Here is a 25,049-nt window from a genome sequence, read left to right on the forward strand (position 1 = left end):
ACATTGATTGGTTGCCTTTGCACACAAAGCTGGGGATTGAGCCTGCAACCGAGATACATGCTCTTGACTGGAATTAAACCCAGGACCTGTCAGTCTGCAGGCCGATGCATTCCCCTGAGTCAAACCGGCTAGGGCCGTGGACAGATTTTAAAACCACCCTACTCCTTAAACTCTTTCTAACTCAATCTGTGAAAAGAACTACGGTATTAACCTGCCAGATTGTGAAGCAAATAAACGTCTGACACAAAAATCATTGTAATCTCAAGATATTGTCAAAAGCTTTACTTTTATAAATGTTTAATAAAGGGTAAAGTAATGTACTGCTAGACTCTTAGGAAATGAGATCCAAAAAAATCGTTGACTGTTCCAATAAGTCTCTTCACTACAAATTTTTAAAAACGCTGAGCTAATGTTTACCAGTATTTGCACAAGGGAAGCTTTAGTAACTAATAAAACAAGAGAGTTGAAAGAGTGAGATTTTTATATTTTTCTTCCTACTCACTATCACCATCAAGATGCCCAAGCTGGCAGGCGTCCCTCTCTCCATCTGCATGGATGACAGGGGAAGAAAACCTGGGAACGTGTCGCTGCTTAGAAGTGTAACGGTACTGATTTGGTCAGTGCAGCTCTGCATAAACAGTCTGGGAAAAACCCCGAGGCTTATCAAACAAGTGGCCCCGAGATAACCCCACAGGCCAGATTTCAGAGACCTGGTGCCCCTCTGACTCCACAGCCTGAGCTCTTAATCACTAGGCGGCGTTGCCTCCCTAAACATCAAAACATAACTCAATATGCAGGAGCGATCTGAGGTGGCTTCTATTCCATTAAAAGGAAATCAATATTGCTGAACTGAACTCAAAGATAACGAACAAAAACAGAGGACAGTTCAAGTGAACAAAGAATAACAATGACCACCAGTTCTCAAAACACAGGTTACTTAAAAGGACAACATGAGCATGAATCAAGAGGCTCCACATTTTCCTGTTAGCTATTGGGATTGGAGAACCACTGCTTTCATCCTGGGTTTGAGGGGGGCGGGGAGGAGGTGAGATTGAGGGGATTGAGGGAAAGGCAGTGTAAACATGCTCCCCAAATACATTTAATGAATGCTGCTAAGGGTGATACACTGTGCTTAGGGGACACAACCAACAGACTCAGAAGATCTGGTGCCAGGCCTTCACAGCCTAGATGGGAAGAAAGTCATGGGAAGAAATAAGAATCCACATGTGATACATGACACACGTTCTATGAAGTGAACAGCTATCTCCAGTGCCAGGGAGCTCCATCTCTGTGGCACATTCACAAACCAAGGAGATGAGAGGAAGGAAGAGAAGCCCACTGCACTGGGAGAGGAGGCCTTCAGCACTGCTCTTGTTTCAATTAAGGACATTTTCATCAGGACTGCTTTTAGGAACCATAAGCATTAGTTGATTGATTTAAAATATAAAACGGTCAAAAAGTAAAGGTTTTCCATCGCAGGAGGCAGATTAAGGAGAGTACGCTGATCTGAGGGAGGAGACTGGCTGGCCTGGCCTTAGCAACGCCAGGCGCTCACACTGCTTGGTCACAAACCAGCTCTGTGATTTCAGTCCCCCGACTTCCCTGAGCTGTGCTTTTGTTTTTCTACATATTAATATTAAGGAGATTGGACGATATAATCACTACAGTTCCTCTCCAGCTCTAAAATTTGTGATCCTAATGTTCCAAGGAAAGTCTCTGTGAAAGGCCTCTTAGGTGCCATCTGTCCCAGAATGGCTCTCTTCGGCTTCAAGCCCAGAGCCAAACCTTTCCCTCCTGTCCTGACTTACGCATACAGATGACAGGACCACGGCACCAACTACAGCCACCCAGATGGCATTCTGTGGGAGGATCTGCCACAGGTCACTGGCTCCAGTGCTGAGGAGGATGGTCCCTCTTAGCACAATGGCCCGGGGGACCTTGTTCCTGAGCTTGGATTGGGGTGTATCCTGGCTTCTGGGGTGATCTTGGACATGTGAATTCCTCACCCATCAGGTCAAGAGGGTCTGCCTTGACTCTCTGCTGGGCTGTTAAGGGGTCAAAGTAAAGCACTGTATAAATACAGAGTATTACCATGATGACTGTGATGACTACATGCTCCAGATTCAGGGGCTCCTTCAGCCGGAAGTCTTGCCAGCACTGAGCTGCAGTGCTCCCTGAGAGGAAGCTTGATGTAAAACAGACACAGCCTTGAAGTTGATGTGCCTCTGAATCTCTCCCTGGAGCAGCTAGTGGCTCTAGAACTAATAAGGTCCCAGCGGACTCTTTCTCTAAAGAAGCTTTTAACGTTACTGTGAACTGTCAGTAATGCTGTCCACATCAATCCCACTCAGATCACAGTCTCGGGAACACCCACATTAGAAAGTCTCACTGCAGAACTTTTCTGTCACTTCCCACTTAGGTCAACATTCATGCCACCCACGGTCCCATTTAAAGTTCCAAGAAGTTAAGATCTGTTAAAGTTGACTTCTGGACTCCCCAAAAGAGTTTTATGGGACAGTGGGCATTTAATATAATTAAGGCACCCATGGGCCTGGATTTTCTAGAAATGACCAATTTTATGTAAACTTCTTCTCAATAAAGACAAATATTAATTAAAATGTGTAACTAAGTATACTTAATTTTTATAACTCCCTTGGATATTTATTCATACAGATAAATCAGAAATACGGATTTTTTCCCCCCAGATCAGATTCTTGAGCCTTGAATTTTACTTGGAAAATAGGGTTACTGTAAATATTATAGATTCTGGGCTAACCAGCATGGTCAGAGAATATAAAGCTGTATTTAATTTTTAAATGCAAAAGAAGAGAGGAGGAGGAGACATATCAATAAATACATTCTGCAAGCAAGGTGTGATGAACTGCACTTCAGCAGGTGACGAGACCAGTTCAGAGCGGTCCACAGCGAGTTAGTCACTGTGACAGAATGTAAGCCAAGTCTGCTCACTCTGAAGCTCACTCTGGGCTCCATTCAGATCTCTCTCCAGCATTACCCCTCATACAGGTTCTCCTTGACCTCCCCTCCGAAAACAAACCAGCCGGCACGCCGACTCTCTCCTTCCTCTCCATCCCCTCTCTCCTTCTCTCCGGCTTCAGTTGTTTGTTTAAAACTATGTCTCCTATACCAGAGTGAAAGCTAAGTGGGGATTTTGTTTTATTCACTGCTTTGTCTCTACTGCCTAGAATAGTGCCTGAGCTCATTAAATATTAAATAAACAAATGAATAACAAATCTTAAGTGCATGTGTTTTTCACCACATTGGAGGGTATAGTAAAAAAAAGCAGATACATACACACACACACACACACACACACACACACACACACGCATATATACACACACGTACACGCACATTCTACCTTATACTAGTAGTTCTGTCCATGGTCTGGGTGGTATGATCATATGATCATAGAGTAACAGTTCAAGTTGGTTGTGGAGACAATTCACCAGTATCTTTACTAAAATGAAACAGCAGCTGTATCCTAGAAGCATGCTCTTGTCCACACAGTATTTTTGTCCTTTCCATCAGCTCTGTTACAAGGATTAATATAAGGACTCTTTTCATGGAGAGTCCACAAATTTATTGAAATGATTTTTTTTTTTTTTTTTGCCATTCTAAGGACAATTTAATACCAAACTTCCCAGATCATAGTTAATTCCACAACCACTAAACCTCTCTGACTCACCAACAAAAGCCACATCAATATGGGGGCAGGGATTAATTTGTTATACCAAAACAGTGTCTTTAGTGCTTCTCAAATAACTGCAATTTTTTGTCATTTAAATTATTTTGCATTTAAAGAAGGCTGTATTCTCAGATCTTTCTGAAATAGTTGGGAGATATAGTTAATAAAAATGTATGTCAACAAAAAATAAACAGATTATGGAGCTTTATGTACCTCTGGGTTTATGTGAGACATATCATCCACCATCTTATCAGGCATTCGACCCAGGAAGATAAAACTTTAAAAAGAAAGCGATGCTACCTGGCTGGTGTGGCTCAGTGGTTGAGCGCCAACCCAGGAACCCGTTTGATTCCCTGTCAGAGCACACGCCCGGGTTGTGGGCTTGATCCCCAGTGGGGGCCATGCAGGAGGCAGCCAAGTTATGACTTCCTCTCTCATCGATGTTTCTATCTCTATCTCTCTCCCTTCCTCTCTCTTTAAAAATCAATTAAAAATACATTTAAAAAATAAAATAAAAAGAAGTGATGCCTCCACAGGTACATCTTAAAGGCTCATACCTACTTTATTTAGGCAGGATAAGTGCCCAGTGAATGCTGATCCATCGATCATATGTACCTTCCATGTAATAGATACTCTGAAATATACATCACATACCTCATACTCCACAACGGCCTAGAACAGAAGGAGGACCAGTCTGTGGGAGGATGGGAGTAGATGTGTTCCTCTTCCAGATACCCATGAGCAGAATGCTGTTGCCTAGACCCAGTTTGTGTTTTTATAATTACCCAGATTCCCTTATTTTGTCAGAATTCATTCCCAGTAACAGCTCGAACAATGTAGCAATCGTGCTCTGAAATGGCTTGTAAACCACAGACAAATATTTGGGCCAAGAATGTGGAATCCACTGCTGTCACATTCCATTATTTCTGGTGCAGCAATTCACTAACATTTTGGAATCTAGATCATAAATTATGCAGAGCCTCAGCAAAAGAGCTGAGGACACAAACTGCTGTAATAAAATTCCTGTTACAAGAGCCATGAAGACAGAATAAAGGCAAGGCCCAAAAGAAAAATCAGGGTTGGACTTCTCTGACATTCCTTGTCCACCATTGTTAATGGGTTCGCAAAATGAATATGTAACATTCAGGAAACCATCAGACAAGGCAGACTGATACGATGGGCATAATGTCATTCATAAACATTACCACCATAAACATTACCATGAGATTCCCCAGAATAACGTGAGTTGGGTTGTTTTTTTTTAAGAAAGCTTGAATGTTGACACAAGTTAAAGTGCCTAAACGCACAACAGAGCCATCTGTACATTTTTCATGACTCTCAAGGGATGTGAAATGTCCAACCATGGCCCACAGGCAGTGGTCAAATTTTCAATATGGCTGTGTGCTAAAATGTCAGCGGGAGAAAGAACTCCATGCTTCCATGTTACGGAGTAAGTCATTTCTCCGCTTGTGGAAAGAGCTGGAACAAAACCACACATCTCTTGACTCCTAATCCACTGACTTTAGGCTTGCAGAATGATACTTCAAGCGTGGCAGTGCATGAAAGCTATTTGATGGACAGATGGATGAAGAATGGATGAGTAAATGAGCAAATGGATAAATGGAAAATTAATGAAATATTAAAACCATCTTCTGTGGGTCAATGCTCATAGTCAGAAAAAGTCAGAGAGAACACACCACTATAATACTATAGAAATAAAGGAAATAATCGATAAGCCAAATGGCAAATGGATCATGCTTAGCAACCATTCCCAATATGACTCCAATAAATCTTTCAAGTATAACTTTGTGCTGGAGAACACTGTTTAGTGTGTGTGTGTGTGTGTGTGTGTGTGTGTGTATATAGATAGATAGATAGATAGATATAGATATATATAGATATATATAGATATATATAGATATATAGATATAGATATAGATATATGTATATATATACACTAACTTAATATATACAATAATTAGTGTATGTATATATATATATATGTATATGTATATATACATGATTTAGAAATTTACATGATTCAGAAATCTACCAGGGATAGATAGATAGATAGATAGATAGGGAAAGCAGAGAAGATGAAGAAGGGGGAGGAAGGCCCTAGCACAGAGACTGATTAAAAGTCAGACATGTAATTTACAAGCACAGCCCTGCTTCTGCAATTATTATAAACATATTTAGAAGAAAACAATATACCTTCAAGATCTAGAAGGTCTGAAATTAAAACAGAGAAAACGGGCCATTGCAAGTTAAAACCATATGAAGGAAGAGAGTTATTTTTTACCAGCATGGGAGGACACTTTTTTCCCAATCCCACCGCACAACAGGAACTAGATCCAATCATCTGTCTAGAAATATTCACGTTTTCTACGTGAGGAACAATGGACTTTTAATTTCCCCAGAGGTTTTTAAATATATATATTTTATTGATTTTTTACAGAGAGGAAGGGAGAGGGATGGAGAGTTAGAAACATCGATGAGAGAGAAACATTGGTCAGATGCCTCCTGCACACCCTCATAGGGGATGTGCCCGCAGCCAAAGTACATGCCCTTGACCGGAATCGAACCTGGGACCCTTCAGTCCACAGGCCAACGCTCTATCCACTGGGCCAAAATGGCTACGGCTTCCCCCGAGTTTTGACATCACTCAGAGCAGGAGTGCAGAAGAAGGAAAGGGAGTATTCAAGAAAGAAGGCAAAGAGCCTCGTGGTGCCCGCAGTGCCCGAGGCAGAGGGAGGTCTCAGTGCAATACCAGCCTGCCTTCCTGTGTGCCAGGCAGCGGGCAAAGCACTTCACAGGCGCTGTCTCATTACTCCTCAGAAAGGCTGCAGCTCCCATACCCAACTGGCAGTCACTGCCTTTCTCTGGTTAAACACACACACACACACACACACACACACAAAACCTCCTGGAAAGCCAAAATTGTGTGTGATGGTCATTCTTACTCAAGTCTGCATTTTAACATACAGCTAATTGAGATGAGTGGAGACATCTGTAAGCTTCTTTTAAAAGAGACAAATCTCTCCGAGCATAATGACAGCAGTACCATTTACTGAGTGCTTGCTATGTGCTAAGCACTACTCATCAATTCACGCAGCATCAAAGATTAACAAGCAGAGAGCGAAGCACTGGGAATGCAAATGCATCAGATGGCGAGCCTGCAGCTTCTCCGGGGCCTGCAGGCTGAATGGAGAGAGAGACAAGGAAGAGAACCCAGGGCAGGAAGAAGCGTGCTCCCTGCCTGCCAGGCACAGAGCACTGCAAGGTGCAGAAGAGCACCAATGTAATGTAACTAAGAGAAAGTTACGGAGGTAGCGTCTCCTCATGACACCAGAGGATGGAACCTGAGGGTCGGACAGGTTAAGTAACACAAAGGTGCATAGCTACGAAGTGGGCTGAGCCAACGTTTGCATCACTTCAAACCATGCTTTGCCCATTCTCTTGCTGTCGAGTCACAGGAAAATCTCCTTGAAGCCACTGAAGAAATCTCTCAGGGGAAAAACTAAACAACAACAAAAGCACACACAATAACTGTGAGAGCATTATGCTAAGTACATGCCAGATAAAGACAAATATATAATCTCACTTATATGTGGATTCTAAAAATACCAAACTCACAGAAACAGAATAGAAGGGTGACTGCCAGGAGTTGGAGGGTGAGGGAAATGGGAAGATGAGAAAGTTCAAGATATCTAATATATAGCATGGTGACTATAGTTAATATTTGAAACTTGCTTTGAGAGTAGGTCTTTTGTGATTTTACCATAACATCCACAAAAAAATGGTAATTATATGAGGTGAAGGATGTATTTAAAGCACAATATATACATGTATCAAATAGTCACACTGTACACCTTAAACTTACACAATGTTATATGCTACTTGTATCTCAATAAAGCCAGTAACTAAAAAGAGATGAAGAAATCAAGTATCAGGTACTGCTGGCCCCTGATAACCACCTCCAATTTTCAATGGATCAGAATATTTTGAAGGATAAGCAATGGTATGTATTTCAGTAACATTTTTCACCTTTCTTTTAGCAACTCAGTTTTGTGTTAACAAAAGATATACTCTTCTCACACATGCTATAAAACTATGATAATGATCAAAACATTTGTGAGTGTCTATTATGTCCCAGGTATTGTTCTCGAGGCTTTACATACAACTCACTCACTCCACAGTTACCCTGTGTGATAGGTACTATAATCGTGCCCACCTCACAGATGAAAAAACTGAGGCAGGGAGCAACAAGCCATGGACACAAAGCCATTTAGTGGCAGAGCTGAGATCCAAAGCCAGGCCACCCGAGTCCAGCAGTCAGGTTCTTCACACGTATGCTAGTTGTAGGGAGACTCTATATTCTATAGCCTGGTGGTGCCTGAAATGGTCCTCGGGATAAATTATATCATATAGCACCATAGCTAAATAACACTGTGAAACCCATAACGCTGGTGGTGAGGGAAAGCCATTTACGAACGGGGCCTCTGAGTGATCAAAATGAAGAGAAATCAGCACACGATCCTAGTGGTTTCCATGGTACCAGAAGGAAAAAAGAACAGTCCAACAGGATGTTTTATATAAAATGTCCAAGCCCCCGAGGACAGAAAGATCATAAAAGTGTTTAGTAAAGGATTTAGCAAGTGGGTGCTTCTTGTTCCCTTTAACACACATACACACACACACACACACACACACACACACACACACACACAGCAGTGCAAGCTCTTCGCTGATGACAAAGAGAATGTCTCTCCCCATCAGGCATTTAAGAAGTACCAGGAGTCGTCAGGGCAGACATGCCAGCTCGCCGGATGGTGCCTCGAACTGGAGCGCACCATCTGTTTTGCTAAGGTTGACAGTCTGAAATTTCTGGTTAAACTCCAGATCTCCTTATGAAGGGCTTGATAACTTTTAGTCCATTACCTTCTGCTTACTGAGTCACAGAGCATATTATGTCTCCCTCCAGAGCGCTCCAGCAGCTGGGCCACGCTATAAGCTGTCTTTGTCTTATTTGGTATTAGGTAATGGATTTGATGGGACCTTCCATTTGAATCAGGAAAACACAATGACAAAATTGTTGTTGTTTCAAAGAAGTGGCCAACTCTGACATGCGGGCTCAACAACACAAATCTGTTCCTTTTTGCCACTGGGGCTGTTCTGACGAGGGCTTCCTTTACAAGCACGTCGGGCACATAACGACAAAGCATTTGCTTCACTTTTTAATTGCTCTTGGAACCATTTTAAATGGCACCCATGCAATTTTTGAGAGAAAATGAAAGCACTCGCTTCCCAGAGTGACTTAACTCTTCAGAGGAGGACAGAAAGGACCAGTTTCTGAAATCCGTTGAAAACTGAGAGCCTGTACTCAGGAGTTAACAAAGCTGTTTAAAAGTCAAGTGGGGACAGGCTGAGTCAGCAATACCAACGAAAAGTCGCATTCCAGCTTTAATCCAATTCAGCAAAGGCAGTTTCTGCTGTGTCAGAGAGCGCCTTAAGAATTTCTGGGACAGCGTGCTGAAAACGGTTCTGGGTGAAAGCTGCTTTTTGAAGGTACCTTGAAATTGCTAATTATGCTGAAGAGAGTCTTAAACACTTGAGCCTCTTGCGGATTTCACGCCGGGGAGCAGGGGAGAGCTGAAGTGGTATAGAAGCAGCCACGCTCTGCCCTGCATTCAGTCCGGAGGTGTGCTTGTAGAGCGGGGATTGGTGAATGAGAATGAAAAGCTCTGGGCAAAAAAGAAATGCTCCATTTCCAGTTGCAATGTCAAGTTGTCCTTGTCATGTGAAAACAGGAGCGCTTTAGCGCTCTCCTAAGTGATGTGAGCCCTTCTCTTTGGAGAAGCGGTGTAAGGAGCACTGGCTTCCCATTCAGGCAGCTCTGCTGCACACCATGGGACTCGCTGTGGGGCCTTTGACAACTTAACCTCTCTGTTCTTCAGGTTTTCCACTTCTCAATGGGAATAATGAGCCTTCTATTTCTGAATGTTTAAATGAACTAACGGACGCTGCATAAAAAGGATCCTGTCGCACCGGGGCATTCCATTTCTTATTATAATGCCTTCTCCGCCACTTCAAAGGTGCGCTCAAGATTCACAAAGGCCCTTTCATATGTTCTCTATGGAACCTGGTATTTGAATACCTAAACAGTTTCCTAAGGCTAGATGTTAAATGAAGAGGAGAATAGACTGTTAAGTTCATATACTTAAAAGAAGAAACAGTGTAAGATCCTAGTGATTTTCTCGTCCAAAAGCAATAAATATTAGGGTTCTTCAAGGCTGCACAAAGGATCTCATTTTAGTGTTTTGTAAACTTTTTGGATAAATATCCAAAAAGGTTAATGTAGCCCTAGCCGGTTTGGCTTAGTGCACAGAGCACCAAAGGGTCCCAGGTTCGATTCTGGTCAAGGGCAGGGACCTCGGTTGCAGGCTCCTCCCTGGCCCAGGCCCTGGTTGGGGCATGTACAAGAGGCAACCAATCGATGTGTTTCTCTCACATCAATATTTCTCTCTGTCTTTCCCTGTTTCTTCCACTTTCTCTAAAAATCAATGAAAAAATATCCTCGAGTGAGGGATTAAAACGAACACCAAAAGGTTAATATATTTTTAGTTAGCCCGCTAATCAGACTGTCTCATCCAGCTATAGGCCAAAGGACGATGTAAAGAAAGAAGAACAATCTACTCAATTCTGTATTCCTACTACCAGGAAGAAGTAAAACTAAAATGATATCATAAAACCTAATCACCACTTGCTGGTTTAACTATCAAGCTGATTATATCTTGGTTCATTTAAAAGGCTTTAGGAATCAAGTTTCAGCTTTCATATACATTGTCTTTCTACAGAAAAGTAATAGAATTTGAGCTTTAAAGAGTAGTGAGGAGTTTCAGACATCATTTACATTGACAAGAATGTGAAGGTCCAAAGCTTATTTACAGAAACTGCCATTGGTTCCCAGAATTAGTCACCCTGGGCTATGGAATCAGAAGCAGCAGGAAACGGATGAAAATAATAAATACGAAAGAGTAATTATTTGAACCCTAGACTTCAGTTATTAGTTTCTGACATTTTCCATAGTGCTTGGCTCACATCATCCTTCATCCATTCAAGTTATATTATACTGGTGACCCAGTGCACAGATTCGTGCACTGAAAAGAAATTAATTAGAAGGTGGTCAGTGGGGCGGGACTGGGCGATAGGGATCCAACATGCCCTAAAGCCAACCTCCTAACCTCCAACCTCCCCAGCCAGCCACGCCTGGGGTGACACCACAGCTCAAAAGGTGACTGTGGAGAAAAACCTGAGAGGGAGATTTAAGAATAGAGATCTTTGATTGAAGTTTGAAAGAATAAATAAGACTTCACAGGCTTGACCGGAGAAAGATACTCAGGGCAGAAGAAATGGCATGAAGAAAACCAGGGAGGAGTACAAGGACCCAGAGGTGTGGGGAACAGTGAGTGTGAAGGGTGGAATGGCAGAAAATGGTATTAATAAGATAAATTGGGGCCACTTACTCAGGGAAGAGTTTTCTGACAACCCCTCATTTAGAATTACACCCCAAGTAATACTTTCTGAAATCACTAAGTACTTTTACTTTAAGCACTTAAAATGCCCGCTTTAGCAAACAGCCAGTGGCATAGTTGCTAGCACGTAGTAGGTACTCAATACATACTTATTGAATATTAAAAGATTTTTGAAAAATAAATATGCCAGGTATAAAGAGAAAACCTATTTTTTCCTTCCTGTGTAGAGAAAGGAATAAGTTCTCTTTAACAGCATTTGCTATAAAGGAGAACCACAGGGGCGATCTGAATGATCACTTGGTGCATCTGCTCCAAATGTCTACCTAAGAGACCGGATTCTAATCTTCTAGTATTTTTATTTTCTCAAGAAATCAGCCAAAAGTAAATTCCTCATAAGTCACCTCACAACAGATGGATTCCTTAAGGAAAAAAGATGAGACTAAAAGCAGAACCAAATGATTCCAGAAGAAAGACCCCAAAGCTTATCATAGTCACGTGGCATTAGTCCAGTGTGCAGCGTCCAGCACAGATGGTGGGACCCAGGCTCACATCTGCACCCACCATTGCTGGCAAAGCGAAGGGCTAGACAGGAACTGCCACAGATGGACAGACTTAGGTGGGCAGGTGTGGGAGGTGCCAATGCCAGGTATGGGTGGCAGGAGCCAATGATTAGCATCACTGAGAGGCTCCCCTGCTTCCCACATGGTGCCAGGCTGCACGGCTCACAGAAAATGGCCACAAACAGAGGCTAAAGGTGGGGTGCGTGCCAAAGTGGCAGTGCCCCCAGCAGGCAGGAACCACCTAAGTCTGGGAAAACAAAGTTGTGTTCAGAAATCAATGCTCTTCCGAGTTATCACCCAAGTGTTCCTTTCTGAAGACCTAACAGAAGTGTTATCAATGCTCAGGACTGGGCTGCCTAATGGGAAATGCCCCCATGGGGGTTTTTGACTCATAAACCTATTCAGCCTCACTTGTTCATAATCATTTGTATAAAGAAGGAAAAACCTCCTAGCACTAATTAGAAAGATAGAGCTGTTGTATTTTGCTCCAGATCACCTTATCTTCTTTATTCAGTTCTTGAAGACTCAGCTATTAAAGAAAATTAAGTAATTCATCAAGCCCATTTCAATTACCTGCCGCTGATAACATCAGATTACAATTAGCATCTACAAATGAACCAAGTGCCAACTGCCAAGCTGAAACATAAGCTAATTTACTGCTAGACTCTGCCTGCTGGAGACAGAACTCTGGGGCCTGGCAGCCAGCATCCACTTCATTATTCCAACCACAGTTTTGCAGCCTCTTCTGCAACTGTCCACAGGGCAGCTCTGACCAAGATTTACTGCCCCGGCTGTTCCCACTCACATGTTTACAGACGTGCTCTATCTGTAAGCAAATCGCAGCTCCTTTTCAATAGCAATGTCTAGACAAGCAGGGTAACAAATCTTGACATAAGAGAGAGAATAAATATTATTAATATTTATTAGGCACTGAGAGGTGTGGGCCACAGCACAGGATGTGCGTGTCATAACCTTAATGAGGGTCTGAATCATTTTCTGGGAGTCCTCTGGTGCCTGATCAGGAAAATCTCCTGCTTTGGTTGATGCTCTCCATTCCTCATCTCTTTCCAACGGGGAGAGCGCATTCTTGTTACTTTCTTTTAGATGTCTAGAAAAATCTGCTTCAGGCTCTGGGACACATTTTCTTTTTCTGTATTTATATTTTCCCTTTGCATGACCCTTCAGAAGCACTGCTTTGAGAATGAAAGCTGGGATGTGTGGTTTGGCTTCCTATGTCATGGACATTATTAAACTCTGACCATCTGTAGAGTCTTGTCTATGCTTCTCAAGCAAGAGAAGCAACTGTTCAGTAAATGAGCGGGGCTCAGAGGGTCCCGTGGGCTGCAGGAAGAGAGTGTGCAGACCTAGGTTTGGGTCTTGCCTCTGCTGCTTATCAACTGCATGGGTATGGGACAAATCCTATGCCCACCACATGGCTCTGTAATGAGGACAAATGAAATAATGAATGCAGAGCGTCTAGCTCGGTGCAAGTAATGAATAAACAGGTTCTCTAGGAAAGAGGAAAGGTGATTCCATCCTACTGGTGCCTCTGCTTTTCTAGGAATGCTTGCTGCCTTGTCCTTAGGCGTGAGCCGGGGCCACTGTTTCAAGGTGACCTATGACCCCTTCCAGTGGTGCTTCCTCTTCCTCATCTTCCTGTGTAGGCTGGGGGATAGGGAGGCAAGGTAGGAGGATGGGTAGGTGCTGAACAAGAAGTATCTTTGGCTTTTAGCCCAAGGCCAGGTCATGGTAGCCGGGCTCCTGCTGGATCCACTCCTCTCATGGGAACATTCCATCATGGAAGAACTGTGAACATGGAATCACAGACCTGTACGGAGCCGCTGCTCTGCCTCTTACTCTATAATCTTGGGTGAGTTACAAACGTTTATTTACCTCTGAATCCTCATCAGTGAAAAGGAATAATAATAGTTTAGCTCACATGGTTCTTAGAAAAACAAACAAGTACTGTAAAACACACATATAATGGAATGACATTGCTATAGCAAGAATGTCTATGTGAGTTCTCACAGACCCTTTGGCATCTTAAGCGGTTATTTGAAACATGACTCCATTAATCATACTGTGTACTTCCAAAGAAACACGCCCAATTAGTGTAAATCAATTACTATAATCGATTATTATAAACATTTTACCTGTAAAGCTAGCTTCTCTCCACCTAAAGAAAACCCAACATGTAAAAACTGAAATATAAAAAACAGGTAAAAGAGAATGACTAACATATTATAAAACTTTTTTCTCTTGCAAAAGAAATTTATTCAAAGATTTTTTAAGGATACTCAGTTTTATATGTGTTCATAATATGACTTAATTTATAAAATCTATTTAGGAATAAAATTAATTACAGTGAATTATGTGTGTGCATCATATAGATAATATATAATATTGTCCCCCCTTTCCTTGAGAATTCCAAAGTTTCTCACTCAGATTTGCAGGATTTAATTTTTTAAATGGAATTTTAATGAAAGTTATCTAGGTGGTATTTCTTAAATCCTAGAATTAGAACAGTGAGTCTCACATTCCTGGTGCACTGTAACTACCACAAAAAAAGGTGTTTACCCACCAGAATGACTACCAACTTTTCCTCTAACACATGACTCCCAGGGCGGGAGGGGAGGGGGAAATAAAACCAGCCATCCTTCTAATTGTCTCCTTTTTCACTCTTCTAATTGCAGTTTATCTCTGAGTAAGATGAGAGGCCATTCTGTCTGGCTCCCCAGAAAATGACAAGATTTGTGAGGCTCGGGGTGAGAGGACTTTGAAGCTGTAATCCAGTGACCTATTCTGCAGTCTGAGGTTTGACTCCCAGCTGCCTAAATTAGAACCATAAAGAAAGCCACCAAACAAACAACAACTAAAAAACAACAACAACAACAACAACAACAAAACACAGAGGCCTCAGAAATATTGCCATTCACTATAGTTGATTTTAGCATAAAAGAAAAAGATGAACATTTTCCAAGCCAAAATTTACATGAACATTTTCACAAGTAAGACATGCTTAGAAAACTGCTAGGCTATTCTTTGTTGTTCATAAGAAACCTAAACAGTCTAAATTTTTCTACTTGTTTTATTTAAAAGCAAATGAAAGGTGGACAAGTAAATATTAGTATATGCTGACCACCAAAGCACAAAGCTTTCTTGTCATCTCTACCTTCTTTCTTTCCATTTAGGAAGCTTCTATTGTCAAATAACCTTATTTGTGATTCAAGTTTCATTGTCCTTTGCTGCACTCAGGTGGGTGGCATGTCCTCCACACCCTGAGCCCTCTCCTCCCTGAGCTTCCCCTGGATCCCTCCACTCTGTGAACCTGACTCAGACTCGCTGGTGGGCTTTCCTTCCCCATCTCATAAATGTTATTAGGATGATGCCATCTTAATACTTGTTTCCAGTTCTATTTATTCATATTGCATTAGGTGAGAGAAATACATAATGGCCTTGTACAAAATCAAACTAATCACGTGCTTCCCAAAACTAATTCCTCCTCCCAGCTTTCCTTTCTCTTTCCACCGGCACCACTATTCTTCCAATCACTTGGCACAGTATCTTGTTATAAGCTTTGACTCGTTCAATCTAACCAATAAGTATATATTGTGTACCACTTATTATTCTCAGTGATGCAGACTATAGAGTAGAATGTTGTTCGTAGTTGTAATGATTTTAATCCAGCAATGTTAACCACACAAGTATACAAATAACCATAATTCCTGATGGAATATGAATAGAATAAAAGACGTTTTTAAAGTGTTACCAGGGCTCAGACAAGGTAAGAAACTTATTTTATTATCAAGAGAATACATTTTAGACAAGCAAAGCAGGGACACAGAAGTTCCAAGTGAAGAAACAGCTTGAGGAAATGTAGTAAAGCGAGGAAGCATGGCCAGTGCGATGAGGTCAGGGAAGAGGGTAAAGCACGGACTGGGAGAGGAGCATGTACGGAGGAGCAGTGGGATTAAAGGAAGGAAAGGATGATGGTTTAAAGGGAGGACTCTGACCACAGCGTGGCATGCAATGTGCACCGACGACTGCCTGGAACAGAGCACCAGGTCGGTCAGTCTTGTCGAGGTGCGGGATGGAGAAGACATGGGAAGGTGGGATGGTTGTGAAGAAAACCCAACCAGTAAGACAATGCATTAGACTGGGCAATTAGGAAGAGGCAATGAGAGAAAAGCACCATTCTGAGAATCTTTATTTGAAAACTGTTAGACTGAGAGTCAACTAAAAAAAGGAAGAAATCAATGATGACTTTAATATTTTATAGAGAGGAAAGGAAGAAGGATAGAGAGTTAGAAACATCGATATGAGAGAAATACCGATCAGCTGCCTCTTGCACACCTCCCACTGGGGATGTGCCTGCAACCAAGGTACATGCCCTTGACCGGAATCGAACCTGGAACCTTTCAGTCCGCAGGCCAATGCTCTACCCACTGAGCCAAACCGGTTTCGGCTCAATGATGACTTTAGATTTCTAAGTTAGGATGGAATGATAGGCTGAATAATGCTTCCTCCCCACAAATATGCTGTTGTCCTGATTTTGGGAACTGTGAGTGTTACTTTACATGGCAGAAAGGATTAGCAGGTGTGATGAAGTTAAGCATCTTGAGATGAGGAGAGCACCCTGGATTATTCAAGTGGCCCTGGGTGAATCACAACAGTTGTTGTCAGGGGATGCAAGAGAAGTCAGGGCAGAAGACAAGGCAATGTGATGGCAGAAGCAGAGATGGGAGCCGCAGCGCTCTGAAGGAGGAGGAAGAAGCCACAAGCCAGGGAATGCAGGTGCCATTGGAAGCCGTTCTCCCCTAGCACCTGCAGAAGAGGCGGCCTCGCTGACACCTTGACTTCAGCCTGGTGGAGCTGATGTCAGACTCTCGCCCTCCAGACTGTAAGAGAATAAATCTGTGTTGTTTTAAGCCACTAGTTTGTGGCAATTTGTTGCTACGACAATAGAATATTAATACAGATGGCCAGCGGCTGTCATCAACCGAATTAGGCAATCTGGGAGAAGCAGTTAATTTAGAAAAAAAATGTCATGTTTGTACTCACTTTGACAGATCAGCATGAAAATCAGATGGAGTATCCACTAGGCAGTTGGAAATGTAAAAATAATATTCAGAGGTCAGAGCTGGTGAACAAAAATTTAGAAATAATGCACATTGAAGCAGTAATTAAAAATGATAAGGAAAATATATAAAGAATAGAAAAAATCAAGAAACAAAACTCGGTGACAACATATACATACATGTGTATATTTACATATATGATTGTACTGCCTGCCATGTTTTTATGTACATAGTTAAAGGTCTGAAAAGATTCTAACCAACTATGAGGAGTGGGAAAGAGGAAGGTAAAAATGTAAGGGAGTGGATCTCCTTTTTCTACTTTTTACACTTATGTACTATAAGAATTTTTTCTTTACAAGAGTAAGTACGACTTTTGTAACTTTTTTAAATTGTCCATTTTCAAAAAAATACCAATGAAGAAGGCACAAGAAGAGCAGCCAAGAAGAAAATTAGGAGAGCATGCTTCACAGAAACTAGGAGGGGAGAGAATTTCAAGGAACAGTTAGTAAATCACGCCGATGCTGCATACTGATTAGGAAAATTTAGAATTGTCAGAAGATAGTAAAAGTCAGCATGAGGAGTTCAGTGTTGATCTTTTTTCAGGGGACAAAAGAAGCAAAGCAAATAGCAATGGATTAAAAAAGAACAGCAGGAATTCTGGTAAAGGCAACGAAGCTCAACCATAAGAGTGAGAAACGACAGAGAGGTCAGAGCTGAACATTTGAAAAAGGGAGTGGCATCGGGTGAGTTTCCCATTTTTGAAATGCCAAAGAACATCTTTTCTTCCCCAATTAATGTAAGGTGGTGGGGCTAACATTCAGGTAGAAAAACACAGCCCTACTGCTTGAAGAACCAAAGGAATAAATCCCATAGAGAGCCACAGTGGGGGGCCCTAAATTCTGAATATAAATTCTAACTGAATCTCTAACTCCTGAAATATGTATGTGAAAGGCAGAGTCTAAGTAGCATATATCAGAATCAAGAACCTCTATCAAGTATCATTCACAAGGCTGGATATAATTCCATATTACTGGATATAGGCTATAAAAAGAAACAATAGCCCTGCCAGTGTGTCTCAGTGAGTAGAGCATTGACCTGCACACCCAAGGAATACAGGTTCACTCCCCATCCCCAGTCAGGGTGCATTGGGGAGGCAACTGGTGGAGATCTCTCTCTCTCTCTCTCTCTCTCTCTCTCTCTCTCTCTCTCCCCCCTTTATCCCTCTTCCTTCCTCCCTTCCACTTTCTCTGAAAAAACAATGGAAAAAATAACCTCAAGTGAGGGTTAACAACAATGAAAAAGAAACAATAAAATGTCACTAATACTCAGTACAAAAGGCAATCAATGCACAATTCTGTGAATATACTAAAAACCACTGAATTATCTACTAAATTGTATGGTATGTGAATTATATCTCAACCAAGCTGTTACAAAACAACATCAGCAATAGGTAGTCAGCATGGTCCAACTATAAGAGGACAGCGTGGAATTGGCAGACAATGCTTTAAAAGGTGTTTCCCTCTCCCCCACCCTGAGCTGAAAATGGCTGAGAGCCTCCCTCCCCTTCATGCAGGACAAGGAGCAGCCACCGTGGAGGGCTGTGACCTAAGCTTATTCTTTGCTGCTATAACAGGTTTGAAGAGAATAAAATAAAGCAATATTCACACATAAAAATAAAATAAAATAAAATAAAATAAAATAAAATAAAATAAAATAAAATAAAAGCTTTTGTCATATCTAGGCTCAGCTATGGAAAGAAAAAATATACATGTAATAAACATATAAATCTTAGCAGTTAAATGGAAATTTTCATTAAAAGAACCAACTGTAAATTCTACAGATAGAAAATACAATATATATCCTACAAATATGTTCTCAGACCACAATGAAATTAAATTAGAATTTGATAACAATAAATCTCCAACATATTAATATTTAAATAATACTTCTAAATAACACAGGTGTTAAAGGGAAATCACAGATGATCTTAGAAAATGTTTGGAACTTATTGAAGGTAACCTAATACATAAGAAATTACTGGATGCACCTATCGCAGCGTTTAGAGGAAATTTTATATTTTTAAACACTTGTATTAGAAAGAAGAAAGATCTAGAATCAATGACCTAAAGTTCAACCTTAAGAAACAAGAAAGTTAGTAAGTATCAAGAAGAAAATAATAAAAGTGAGACTGGAAATAAATGTCATCAAAAATAGACAAGCAATGAAAAATTTAACAAAAATGCAGTTTTTTAAAGACATCAAGAAAATTTATATATATCAAGCCAGAATGATCTAGAAAATAGTACAGGTGTAAAAAAAAAAAAAAAACAACAACAACCACCACCCACAAATTATCAATACCAGAAATGAAATAGGGCATATCATTATATATCCTACAAGCATTAAAAGAAAATTAAGGAAACATTATAAATAACTTTATTTCAATAAATTAAATGACCTGAAGAAAGTCTTTGGAAAATAAAACTAATTCAAATTAAGATAAAGAGAATCTAAATAGTCCAAGCTGTAAAGCCAGTTAAGGTTCTCAGGCCTCCAATTTATCCTATGTGCCCCTGCTTGACTTGTCTTCCTTAAATATCTAGTCTATTTTCTTAGGCCTACATTTCAAAAGCATCAGGAATTCCTGCTCATTAGCATATCCCTTGCCTACTTTTCATAGTAATCTTTACCACCCTCTAGCACATTCCTGAAGTCTAATCATGCCACCACCCCTCAGATACGCCAACCTAACTTTCTTATACCTTCTGCCACATATCCCTTACCACCAATGCCATCCCATTCCCGGCCAAATCTCACCTATTCTTTAAGGTCTACCTGGGTCTCATCTCCTCCAAGAAGCTTTCTAGGTCATTCCAAGCCCCCAGGGTCTCCCTTCTGGGAATTGCATGGCATTACAGCATTATTAATACTGTCCTAAAGGGAGGCCCCTGTTGTCCTATGTATTAATCTTATTTCCCCAACTAAATTATAAGCTTTTTTTTTTAACTTCTCTATACCTTAAGGCAACTATTCCAGGATTTAGCACATGATTCAATAAATGACTGATTCAATAATACTTGATCCATTGAACGAATATATAATGCCAAGAGCTTATTTCTATAGTTCTTACCGACTCTCTAGGCAGGCGTCTTCAAACTACGGCCCGCGGGCCACATGCGGCCCGAAGAGGAGTCTGATCCGGCCCGCCAGGTTTTTTGGGTAGTGAGCGCAGCTGAGGTGTTGCAGTAGGAATTAGTAGTTCATATAGTCCGGCCCTCCAGCTCTCTGAGGGACCGTGATCTGGCCCCCACTTTAAAAAGTTTGAGGACGCCTGCTCTAGACCCTCATTCTGACCTCAATGCCATCATCAGAGTCAATTCCAGGGGTCTTCCAGACTTCTAACAACCATATTCATGAAACATATGGTTACAATAAACAGAGGAGGGGAGAGGAAGGGGTAGTGCTTAAATTACTTAGAGATGAGGTGCCTAGGTTTTGTAGGTCACATAAAAGGCTGATTTTTATATTCTGCTGCTACTAGTATCTGATAAGCATACACTAATACCAATAAGGTCACTTTTTCTCTGTCCTCTCCCCTTCCTCAGTCCCTGTGGACACAGAACAAATCCAGGCACAAGACTGAGTTCAGCTTATACTTCCAAACACATCTGTTCCTTCCATTCATTACGAACCCATACCCAGGTATGGAGACAAGATAACGGTATCTTCTAAAAAGTGGCCCGTTACCAATATTTAGTGTCTCTTACTATACAAATCCAAATATATAAATCTTAACTACAACCAATGGGTGGGTACTATCAAAATAGTGACCGCAAGTCTATCTTATTTCAATAGATATTTCAAAAAGTAATTTTGCATTTATACTAATCTATCAGTATCGTGTGGGAATACACAAACTATTGAGGAAAAATACACTTCCTGTGGGGTTCAAGTCACCAAGTAAAGAAACCCCTTTGAACAAAAACATCTCGAATTCTCTCTCATTGATGGCCTCCTAGCAGCTTCTCTTTCATTTAAGCCAAACATAGCTTTATATCCTCATTTCATTCCTTCTCTCTAATTAGATAAATCTGCTCATTCTTCTCTCTAGACAGATTAAAAGGTTGGGGTGTTTTGTTTTTCCAGCATTTCAGAGTTCTAATCCTTAGAGCACTGTGATGACAGAAAGGATCATGTGATTTAGAGCAGACAGGCTCCAAGGAAATATAACTGAAGGAAATATACAGCACGCACATTGGAGAGATTCATTTGAATAAAACACAGACAGTGGGCTACTCCAGCTATCTCCAGCCCGTGGAGTTGACCTGGATCGCAGGCCATTCTGTCCTTACCCAGGTTAGAGGATGCCCGTCCTTCTGCGGCTCGGTCCTTGAGGTCCTCGGCAATGCCCAGCTGCTGCTCGTGGTACTGCTTCGCTCTCTCCAAATCCTGCATGCACCTGGCAGCGTGGCCCAGGCCAGCGTAGGCCCGCATCTCAATGGCCTTCTCCATCAGCTCCTGTGCCAGCTCCAGCACATAGTTGTGGTAAGACATGGCCTTGTCAAAGTTCCTCCGGTAGTGATAGGCACTGCCCAGGTTGCTGTAGGCCCGGGCCTCTTCTCGCTTGTTGCCCAGGTCCTTGGCTATCTTCAGATGCTGCTCGTGACACTGCACAGCATTCTCGAAGTCGCCCATGGCGATGTACACTGCTCCCATGTTGCCGAGTTCTCGGGCTTCCGAAAGCTCGTCTTTGGATTGCTTGGCAAGAAGGACACACTGTTTGTGACTGGCCAGGGCATTGGGGTAGTCACCAATGGCCGTGTACACGTGGCCCAGACTGCTCAGGGCTGACGAAGCTGCCTAGAGAGAAAGCATAAAGCAGAGACATGAAAACACACCAGAGGATGGCTTTGGTTGGCTTCAGCAGATAGCATGTTACAGAGATCGCCTGTAACCGCCCAGGCCAAGCCCTGATCTCTATCAGCGGCTCACACACCTACGCAGAACTGAGAGCCCATCCGAACAGCGAGCTCCTAATAAAAGGACAATGACAATTTAATCAGTAACTTTCAATACCTAATCTCACAGACGCAGGCTGTACTCCACAAAACCGTCATCTTAAAAATGATATTTCTAATATTATGATATTATAGCTATGTTAATAGCTATTAACGTTACTCTGTAGTCTAAGGAAATGTTGAAGAAAACCAAAGTTAGTTACAGTACAGCACAGGAAATTCGTAGGAGAAATCCATGCTTGGCTCTTTGCACTCCTAGGCATGTATCTAGCCTTTTCCCAAAAGCAAATGGACACGCTAGTGGTAAAAGGCGGTCTGCACCGGGCCTCTGGCTAGAGAGAAACAGCGAGGGCTGCTGTGCACCGGAGCCAGGGCTTCCTTTGTGAGATGTGCTCTATGTCTGCACACTTCAGAGCACTTTCGTTAGTAGTTTATAGATGAGGGAATTGCTTCCCAATTTTTTTTACCCATGAAATAGTTCTTGATCAAAATAATGGAGGCACTGATCATCTTTTTTTTTTTATCATCCTTATAATGCGTGCAAATTATGTGTTTGCAAAGGATTTGGTATCATTTTGAGTTGCTTTTATCATATCACAGATGTTCCAACAAAAGATTGAGGAAAATAGAGAGGAAATAAATAATAAGTTACTTTTTCGGTTTTTCCCTGAGTGTTAGAGAGCAGAAACAATTCCATGGAGTTCACAATGCTGCGGCAGAGTGATTCTGGCAGGAGCAGCAGGGACACTCACCAAAGAGCATGCCACCGGGACTTACTGGCCTCAGGTCCTCACTTCATGTCAGCGCATCGTGCTGGGGGGCCTTCTGCCGCTCACAACTCCTGATCCCTCCCCTTCCTGGTCCCTCCCCTTCCTCCTTTCCCGCAAGCCAGGGACTCTGCTTCTAGCTGGCCCTCCCCACCTCACTCTCTGGGCTCTTCTCTGCCCCAGCATGGCGAGGGAGCGGGACACAGTGCACAAACCTCCCACCCACAAATCTGTGTTGCCCTCAAAGTAAAACACATGGATCTGTGACTGTGGAGCTAGTGTAACCTAGACTCAGACACACTAGGTTCAAAACTGCACTGCCCTTGCCCTAGCAAGTTTGGCTCAGTGGATAGAGAAGTGGCCTGTGGACTGAGGAGTCCTGGTTTAGATTCTGGTCAAAAGCACATGCCCATGTTGCAGGCTCAAATCCCAGGAGGGGCATACAAGAGACAGCCCATCAATGATTATCTGACATTTCTATCTCACTCTCCCTCTCCCTTCCTCTCTACAATCAATAAAAGTGTGTGTGTGTGTGTGTGTGTGTGTGTGTGTGTGTATATATATATATATATATATATATATATATATATATATATATTATTGATTCTTTACAGAGAGGAAGGGAGAGGGATAGAGATCTAGAAACATCGATAAGAGAGAAACATCAACCAGCTGCCTCCTGCACACCCCCCACCAGGGATGTGCCCGCAACCAACGTACATGCCCTTGACTGGAATCAAACCTGGGACCACTCAGTCCGCAGGCCGACGCTCTAGCCACTGAGCCAAACCAGTTTTGGCGGGGGGAGGGGAGGGATTTTTAAAAAACACACAAAATGGCATGGCCCTTTACTAGCTCTGGGGACCTTTAGAAACTTAACTTCTCTGAGCCTCGGTTTTCTAGACGACATTTCTAGGCCCAAGCCAGGACCTGAGTGTTTTGAAACTCAGCCATGAGCCTCTGTCAAATGTGCAAGCCATAAATAATTCATGTGATAATTCCAAACAGTAGAACTGGTTGGAGGCAATGAGCCCTTGAACACTGCAGGGGATGGATTTATAAGGCGTGGGGCAGGCACAACACCCCGGGCGTCACTGTTCCTAGAACTTCTGGTTTATGGCAACTGCAAATGGCAGCCCTGGGGTTTTCAGCTTCTGGGCCTTCATTTCTCCGAATGCCAGGGAGACACGGGGGCTCATTTGCTGAAGCTCTCTGAACACACGGGAAGGGCGTGTGCGGGCATTTCCCCTCTGGGATGGGGGGCAGAGGGAGGACCACTGCGTCAGCTCTCCCTGCCTCCCTCCCGTTACCAGGCGGTGCTGGGAGCTGGGACGCCTCATGCGGTGTCCTGGAAACCAACTTCTCCAGAAAGGATGATGTGATTTATGAAGCACATCAGAGCCTCTGAAATTGGAGAGACAGGGTGGTGTTGTATAAGCATGGAACACACAGCCGAAACCGGTTTGGCTCAGTGGATAGAGTGTCAGCCTGCGGACTGAAAGGTCCCAGGTTCAATTCCGGTCAAGGGCATATACCTTGGTTGCGGGCACATCCCGGGTGGGGTGGGGGGGGGGTCGGGGCGGGGGATACAGGAGGCAGCTGATCGATGTTTCTCTGACATCGATGTTTCTAACTCTCTATCCTTCCCCTTTCCTCTCTGTAAAAAAAAAAAATCAATAAAATATAAAATTAAAAAAAAGAATGGAACACATGGACAGACACCAGTATGGTGATTAAGAGGGAAAGGGGGAGGGGGGCAGGTAGAAGTGAGTAAAGGCGGGGTAAGTGGTGATGAAAGGGGTGGTGAACAGACAATACAATATACAGACGATGTTTTATAGAATTGTAAACCTGAAACCTACACAATTTCATTAACCAATCTCACCCCAATAAGTAAGTAAATAAATATTTGAAAAAGGAAAAAAAATGGAACCAGATTTAGAGTGAGAGGCCCTGGCTGCCTAACCCCGTTAGTCATTTTACTTCTTCACTTCTTACTTTGTGTGCGTGGCGTGGAGAATGACAGAGGACATACTTCCCGGGGCTGGGATGGGACCAGAAGCAGTGTGTGTGAGTGTCCGGCATGCAGCACAGAGTTCCCTGTGAATGCATCGCTGAGTGTGGATGGATGTTTTGTGACTGCAAGCCGGCTGGGCTGGGCTCCGTTACCAAGCAGGAGCGAGTAACGGCAACCGAGACCATCCGTCATTGTGGCCAAACATCTATGTTCCTATCACTTGCCACAGGAAATAAAGTCCAGTGTTTTACAGCCCCAGAGCAAATAACCCATGATGATATTTATCAACGAGGTGAATTACAAATTAATCACTTGTCTTTGTTCCCGTGCGTGTAGAATAAGCCGAGATCTGAAACATGGTTTCAGGC

At 42.4% G+C, this 25,049-nt stretch overlaps 1 protein-coding gene across 3 annotated transcripts in view; it reads right to left on the bottom strand.

Annotated features, from left to right (window-relative positions):
- Nucleotides 1–25,049, bottom strand: part of TTC28 (tetratricopeptide repeat domain 28) — a 318,471-nt gene that overhangs the window by 95,680 nt on the left and 197,742 nt on the right. For all 3 annotated transcript variants that reach the window (XM_036449589.2, XM_036449588.2, XM_036449590.2), the window contains one exon: nt 21,232–21,739. In XM_036449589.2, the coding sequence (XP_036305482.1) occupies nt 21,232–21,739 (508 nt within the window). The remainder of the gene's footprint in view (nt 1–21,231; nt 21,740–25,049) is intronic.

The sequence above is a fragment of the Pipistrellus kuhlii genome, unplaced genomic scaffold, assembly GCF_014108245.1.
Source record: "Pipistrellus kuhlii isolate mPipKuh1 unplaced genomic scaffold, mPipKuh1.p scaffold_m20_p_20, whole genome shotgun sequence".
In the NCBI taxonomy this organism is placed as follows: domain Eukaryota; kingdom Metazoa; phylum Chordata; class Mammalia; order Chiroptera; family Vespertilionidae; genus Pipistrellus; species Pipistrellus kuhlii.